Source organism: Toxotes jaculatrix, chromosome 17 (genome assembly GCF_017976425.1).
Source record: "Toxotes jaculatrix isolate fToxJac2 chromosome 17, fToxJac2.pri, whole genome shotgun sequence".
NCBI lineage: Eukaryota > Metazoa > Chordata > Actinopteri > Toxotidae > Toxotes > Toxotes jaculatrix.
Genome location: NC_054410.1, coordinates 17,213,144 through 17,221,061, shown reverse-complemented (window position 1 = coordinate 17,221,061; position 7,918 = coordinate 17,213,144). Strand labels below are relative to the sequence as shown.

Genomic DNA, 7,918 nt, shown 5'->3' with positions numbered 1-7,918 from the left:
GCTTCGCCTGCTTTGTGTTTGTGCAGATCAAATCAAATCAGACAAAATCTCAGTGGGTGGACACCAAGTTGGTCAAACTGGATCAGATATTTTTCAAATGTGTATTATAAAAATTAAGGATTATGACTGCAGTTTAGAGTCATCACTTCTAAAGGCGAGTGAACAAAAAAGGCAGATTTTCTCACAAAATGTGAAATCCAGTACATAAGGGTAAAAAGCTGGCAATGGCGTTCTGGCTGTAAACCGTAAAAGATGCATGTAAACAAATGCATGCATATATTGACATGCATTCCCAAACGTATACACACAGACACACACTGTTTCCCTCGCTATCTCTTCTCCATTCATTCTTGTTTACTTCGTCCTATTTTTAGCTGCAGCTCTGCTCAAATGCCCTCTGCTGGGCTCATCAAAGCAGCCCCTTCCTGTTGTCATAGAAATGGACTGGCACGTCCATTAGCCTCTCTGTCTGCAGGCGGCCCAAATCACACTCACCGAAGGAGGGAGCACAGCTGTGGGTCATCTATATCATTCATCTGAACAGGTAGATGATTTAGACCACTCTGTAATCGGCAGAGGTAACCGCTCGTGACGTAAACGCCTTCATCACTACAGGCAATCAGGTGACGAAACATCCATCACAATTTTTAAATCAGAATTTTGCTCTGAATGGACTGAGAGGCTGTTGTATCACAGCCCGATATGAGAGAGTAGCATTTGCAACACAATCATGTCCACTCCATGTATGACCTTGTAGTGTGAACACTGCCTGTGCTCCTGGGAATTACCCAGTTCATCAGCCTGCCGCTGTCATGGTGCCGCTGGGAAAATTGGTTTATTCAGAGGAGCAGGTCTAACTCTACAGTACATGTGTTTTCAACCACACGTTGCAGCCAAATGAGAGGTGTTTCATAACGGCAATATACTGACTTATATCACCTTGTTTACATTAATCTTATTCACTCCAAGCAAGGATGCTTAGCAACAAGCTGCTCAGAATACACTCGATGCTTTTAGAGCTGTAAATGTCAAATGAAGGCCATAACACATTCAGGGCTGTGGAAAATATATTCATGATGAATGTACTGTATACTAGATGATACATTTCAAGCTCTTTAATATTTCATACATTCACTGTATATATCCTGTAAGAGCTTAATCTGCTCATTATATTTTTTGATTAATAGAATTAGACATTTAGTCTATGAGATGTCAGAAAATAGTGAAAAATGACCCTGACACCTTCGATGAAGACTCAAAGCTGTAATTGCTGCCAAAGGGGCTTCTACAAAGTCCTGAAATAAGACTTTGAATAAAAATGTAAAGTAAATGAGACATTTCTTGATTTTTAATAAATATTCAACAGTTTCTAAAAACGTGTTTTCACTTTGTCATTATGGCTTATTGAGTGTAGTCTGTGGTCTGATGGGTGAAAATGGCAATTTTATCAATTTAGAACTAAATCAATACAATCAAGTGTGCAAAAAGTGAAGGGGTTCATTTTGTGCCTGTACTCTGAGAGTTACTGAGTCAAAGACCATCAGCAGGTTGTTAAACTCAAGTCTCTCCACTGATGCAGGCTGTACAGCGAGGAGCTGTTTCCATAGTAATAGTTTCCTACACATAACGCAACTTGACTGGGCCACTAGGTTTTATGTGTCTGTGAAAAAGACATGCAACAATCCAGTTACAATTAAAACTCTGCTGTTTTCATTTAAAACTTGTTACTGGCTTGAGAAAATAATCCAGGGCTGCAAATGTTCCCACAAACAGAACAAGGAAAAACTCAAATGCATAAAATATTTGTAGAGTCTTTAAATTAATACGAAATGTAAGAGCAGTTTTATTATCCCTCAGACTATCAGAGCTGAACTGAAGTAGAATTCATCTATGATTAAATCGCATCACTAAAATATCGGTTAAGAATCTGTGTTTTTTCCTCACAAAGTTTTCTGTATCTGGTTCAGACTCAGTGGATGGTCGGTGTATTTCTGAACAGTGAACTGTGACACCACCATGTGGTGAAACCTTGTAACTGAATAATAACAGTCAAGTGAGCTTATGTTAAAATATATTCACGTTATGACTAATCCAATAATTCATGACAGCAAAAATTGATATAGTTTTCTGTGAAGCTTAATTGCATCTTATGCAACCTGGAAATGAGGCTTCAATGTTAAAGGGAACACAATACAAAAAATGAGAAACATTACATGAAAGACCTTTGCTTCTAAATTAAACCATAAATTGCTGCATTTCTTGTTTTCTTTTATTTCCTGGTATTTGTCTTTACTCTGTCCATCCTTTCATTCGTCCATCCACACATCACTCCTTGATTTAATGCTTTGACTTTTCAGCTGATCAGACAGGAATACATTTATCCCTCTGTACCCAAACACTCACACACCTGTTTGCACACATACAGTAGCTTAGGTCCGTAGTTTGTTTTTGAGATTGGTCAGCTGCTCCATGTCGACGCTGCTGCCACCGCACACGATCACCAGCAGGGGGCCCAGGAGACGTGGCAGACGACCTGCAAAGAAGAAGGGTTGTGACATAAATGAACCTCTGCTGTTTTCTCCGTGAGTTTCTCCTCAGCAGAAGGGAGTTACTATGGACAGTAAGTTTCATTAAAGTGCAAACTTGTTCCACAAAGTTTTATCTATACAAAAACACTCTGATTATTCCTTTGAAACATTTTCTACCAACATGGCTGCTGTCTGAAAAGTCCTTTTAATGTACACATACATTATAATAAGAAAGATGAGAAAACAAAGACTTTTAACATCTGTATTGACAAACAGCAGAGATGTAAATTTTAAAATGTATGAATTACGTTGTTATAAGATATAAGAAGCACGGCTGTGTGAATGTTCAGCAGTGACAGTAAATTCAGAGTAGTTACCTTCGTCCTGTAATCTGTGTATGAGTCCACTGTAGACAGCTGCTAGTGCTGCTCCACATGCCATCTCCACCAGCACACGCTCCTCATCTGTCAACAGCACAGAGTTTAAATAAAACAAAACCAACATAAAGAAAAAAAATGCTAATTACGCTGCTCAGAAGTTGTTAGAGACATTTGAAAACACACACACTAACCCAGGAAACTTTCGACAGCATGCAGAGCCTGCTGGTCAGTCACCAGTTCAGAGATGATGGTCAGCTCGCTGCTCTGGCTGTATTCGAAAGCCTGCTTGCAAACCGTCTTCGCTCCAAGACATTTAGCCTCACTGTGAGAAGACGGATGGAGCCAGAGGTGAGGATGAAGTTCAATCTCTTTAAAGTAGAAAACATTTCATCTCTTTTATCTTCTAACCTGGTGATGTCATCCAAAGTGACCACCCTCCCTGCTTTAACTGTGGCGTTAAAACAGTCTGCCCCCACTGTCTCCATAGCGACAATAGGTACATCCATCCAGCCTACATCCTTCAGGCCCTGGACCACTCCACACAGGAGCCCTCCTCCACCCACAGACACCACCACAGCTCCAGGCTTCACACTGGGACCCAGAGAGGCTGCAACCTCTGAGATCATACTGGCGTGGCCCTGCCTGGTGGTGTGTGTGGGGAGACATATACAGATAAACTCTGAATAATTTAGTGTTTAGTTTTACACAGCGTTGCAGAAACTGGTCACTTTAGTTGTGATGAATGTTTGTACCATAGCAGGGGGTGATCAAACGGAGGAACATAGGTGAGTCCTTCAGTTTCTGCCAGTCTGAGAGCTTCTGCGTTGGCATCATCCCAAACCTAAGAACAAAAAAATTTCCAAAATGAAAAACACGAATCCGAGCTGGAAGCTGAGATCACTTCCATATGTTTAATGTTATACTTTACCTTCCCTTTAACCTTGACTGTAGCACCCTGATCCTGGACTCTCTGAATGACCATTGGAGGAGAAGAGGAGGGGACTATGATGGTGGCTGGTACACCCATCTTTCTGGCTGCATAGGCTGCAGCCATACCTGCATTACCACCTAGAATAAAATACTTTGTTATTAACCCATTGGTCCTGTTACTACTGTTTATTGTGCATATCAGCATGCACTGTAACTGCAGAGACGTCACCTGAAGAGCAGACAACTCCTTTGGACTGTCTGGCGAGCTGCAGAACAATAAATAGATAAAGAATACATTAGTGTATGTTTCTCAGCAACCTTTGTATAATTAGATGAAATCTACACCACAGTCCGTCAAAATGGGCCTTTAATTAAATGGACACATGTAGCAGTCATTGTCTAATGTGAGGGATCTGCAAGAAAAAGGCTGTACTATGCACCGGCCAAGGGTTCAGGGCTCCTACCTGCTGGCAGAGGTGCCCAATGCCGCGGATCTTGAAGGAGCCAGATGGCTGTGAATTCTCCATTTTTAAATAGACGGTGGTTCCCACCCGTTTGGACATGGTGACGCTCTCCAGCAGCGGTGTGTTCAGGTGGAAATGCTCCGCCATGGTGCAGCTAAGGTCACTGAAAGGAAAATTGTGTTAGACAGCAACCAATGTCAATGTGTCTCTCAAAGGATGTTGGAGTTTTTCATATCAAGGTTGTATGTGGTGGTTCATAAGACAAAATAAGTTTATCTTAACTATACATCTAAGTTATAAATCGGTATCAAAGTCCTCATCGTTGCCCCTTGCCCTATTAGGTGCCATGCATGGTAAATGCTGCCTTTAAATGCTGCCCGGGAACAAAGGAAAAAAGAGTGATATGCACATAAGCATGGAAACAATCTTTCAGCACAGTTAAACACAAAAACAGACACCTCTCACAGAATTTGCATTTCAAGTCAAAAAGAAAATAGCATTTTAAAATGTGTTTTTTCATGCTCATACTGCAGCTTTAAATGAGAATACTTTAGTATGAAGTAACAGTTGAGATTAGATCTGTGGCAGCAAAGATCTAAGACAAATATCTCAAACAGCCATATCCCACACCCAATCTACTTACTGATAAGTAAGAAAATGTTTTAACCGCAACTTTAAGTTTTAAACGACTTTTAAAAAGTAAAGTGAAGCAGCAAACACTCAGCACCACAAAACGTGAGGTGACGCACAGTTAATGTCAGGTACTACTCAGGTACACATTTTACGTCAATAAAAACTGACTTACGTCTGGATAGAATGTGGTGAACGAGCCTCTGACCATCAGGTGACAACCTGGGAGCATCAGTGCAACACCATAGTTAATATTCTGCGTTAGCATGTAGCAGGACAGACGTCTCTGGAAAACGGAGCCTAGCCAAAACAAACACGACCACTTCCGGTTTCTACTTTCAAAATAAACGTGCTACGGGATTTTCTTACCATTAGATTAACTGACACAGATGCAGTGACTGTAGGGATAAATTACTCTGCAGATTAGTGGTGTGGAGTAACTAAGTACATTTACTTTGGTGCAGATTTGAGGTACATGTATTATGCCTGAGTAATTCCATCAACAAACAGTTTATGATGTATTATTAAAGGTCACGATAAGACTTTATTTATAGGGGATAAAAGCTCCTCCTTAACCAGCTGCAGAATTAAAGTGGTGCACGTATTAATGCGCCAATAATTATAACCTAATAGCATACATTATTATGAAATGGGCTGCATAGATACTTTTAGTTTTGTACATTTATTTATGTCAGATTTTGAATGCTGGATATTTACCTCCATAACAGACAATACTGTAGTACTGGTATATTTTATACCACTGCCATAAAATATATTTTTAAAAACTTTTGTTATTACTAATTGTGATAATGAAAATGATAGTTTTAATAACAATAAGCCATATTTTAAATCACATTACATTTCCAGACAGCTGGACACTCTGAAACATACTACTCAACCAATAAAACCAATAAAACCTACATTTTGTTGTTGTGAAGTTTTCATCTTCATTCCATCAAATATCAAGAAGTATTATTTTGGATCTTCTCAGGAAGTGAAGACTTAACCCTACACAAACTGTACTGAACTGTGATCTTGTGAATTTGAATGGAAACACACTTACCTGTGAGGAGCCTGTTGTCAGTGCAGAGACATGAATGAACTTTAATTCCCTTCTAAAGTCCACAGTTTATTACCAAGGCTTGAAAGCGTCTGTTAGTGAGTGAGTGACAGAAAGGGGGGAGAGGGGGAGAGAGGGAGAGAGGGAGGGAGAGAGAGAGAGAGAGAGGCTGCCAGAGATTTTGCTTTGATGAATATCTGCATTTCTTTCTTTTAATATTTTGCTATATGGTATATTTAATGATGGCACTTTTCTGTACTCTGTCCTGTTGTTATACAGTGTGTAATCTTATATATTATTGTACAGATACTCTTCTTCATTCTTTGTTTTTCTTGTCTTTACAAAGCTCTAATCATCACATACACATATGAACCCTGAGTAAATCATTCACAGTCAAAGCTTTGATTCTCTGTAGGGAGTATGAGTTCTTTATTATTACTGGATATTAGCTGTATAGTATAGTTATAGGTTGCATATACACAAAGTAATGGTACACACTCCTCAGAACAACGTGCCCTTCTCACATCAAACATCACTCAATTTATTGCTTCACATTTTACACAGCAGGAAATGACACTTTATTTTGTGTCAAAACCTTCCTGTACACTGGGTGGCAGCAGTGAGTGGTGCCAGCACTGACAGAAAGAAACAAGAGCAGTGTGTCCTAATGATAATAATAATAGAAAATAATGTTATGTTTTAAATAAAACAAAAAAATCAGGGTAGTAATACATTTAATACAGCTACTGAAATATGTAAATATGAAAAAAAAAATCAACTAGAATGAGAGATGACACTTGAGAAAAAGTGAAGTTGTTTATATATATGTATATATAATATACATATATACACATATATATATTTGTGTGTGTGTATATATACACATATATAAATACTGTATTCTCAACCTTTTAGAATCTGGTTTATTTAAATGTGCCTGGATTTATTTTTGAGGCATTGTTCAGAGTTGTCAAAATAAACACTGAGTAACCGCCGGAGCTTTTATGTGGTAATTTGAGAGTGGACTGACAAATACTGAATCCTTAAACACTCAGCTGTTGGCAGACAGGAAACACTGCTTTATCTGACTGTTACTTTTAGAGCCTGGCATCAGTAAAAGATGAGGATCAGTGTGAACAAGCCTCTAGTCTGGACTAAGTTTTATGTGGAAATGGGTAAAGACCAGCAAAGCTTATCTCATGTAAAGAAAATTATTATCCATTCAATTCCTTATCCTCCTCTGTCACCTTTAAACCCTTTTTTTTAAATATATTTTGGTTTCACAACTACAGTTGCATTTCACACAACACGTTCCATTCACATTCTGTTTTTCTTCCTTTCTCTTGTTTTACCAGCAGCAGCCATTTTGCAGTTGAACAGATGTTGATATGACAGCATGCACTAGTGCTGAGTCAAGCTAAATGCTAAATACTAAAAGGTTGAGACATCCGTAATGGTTCACAGATGTTTTTTTATATCAGTTTGTGATATCAGAAGCAAAATATTCTTCTGATATCAGTCCAAACCTTTTTTTTTAAATATCATGCCATAATATTCTATTGTGAACATCTGGTGCTTGTGTGGATTGATGAACATCTCAGCTATCATGCATCAAAATACTTGCTGGATTTAGTCTCGTGGCTGAATTTCCAACGTCTTATCAGAATAACACTGCTAACAACTGCTCCATCAACAGCCACAGACAAATCGTGAGCTGCTTAAACGCACATTCACCTGTTCTCTCTTCTCACTTTCCTCTCTCCAACCTCACTTTCATATTTCCCATCTCACACACACTTTAACCCGATCTACCCTGTAAACTTACTGCATTTCAAATCTTCACACCACACGGTGCGAAAGTGTTCTCAGACAACATACTGTGATCACTGGCATTGAGAAAAAGCACATCCTATTGCTATGCAGTTG

General features: G+C 39.0%; 1 protein-coding gene across 1 annotated transcript; it reads right to left on the bottom strand.

Moving 5' to 3' along the window:
• Positions 1 to 1,049: 1,049 nt before the first annotated feature.
• On the bottom strand, positions 1,050 to 5,245 carry sdsl (serine dehydratase-like). Its single transcript, XM_041060435.1, has 9 exons — positions 5,108 to 5,245; positions 4,303 to 4,465; positions 4,068 to 4,104; positions 3,837 to 3,976; positions 3,661 to 3,749; positions 3,317 to 3,550; positions 3,100 to 3,230; positions 2,906 to 2,992; positions 1,050 to 2,533 (listed from the first exon to the last, which is right to left on the bottom strand). The coding sequence occupies exons 2-9, from the start codon at positions 4,447 to 4,449 to the stop codon at positions 2,430 to 2,432; spliced, it is 969 nt and encodes a 322-aa protein (XP_040916369.1). The 5' UTR covers positions 4,450 to 4,465; positions 5,108 to 5,245; the 3' UTR covers positions 1,050 to 2,429.
• Positions 5,246 to 7,918: the final 2,673 nt, after the last annotated feature.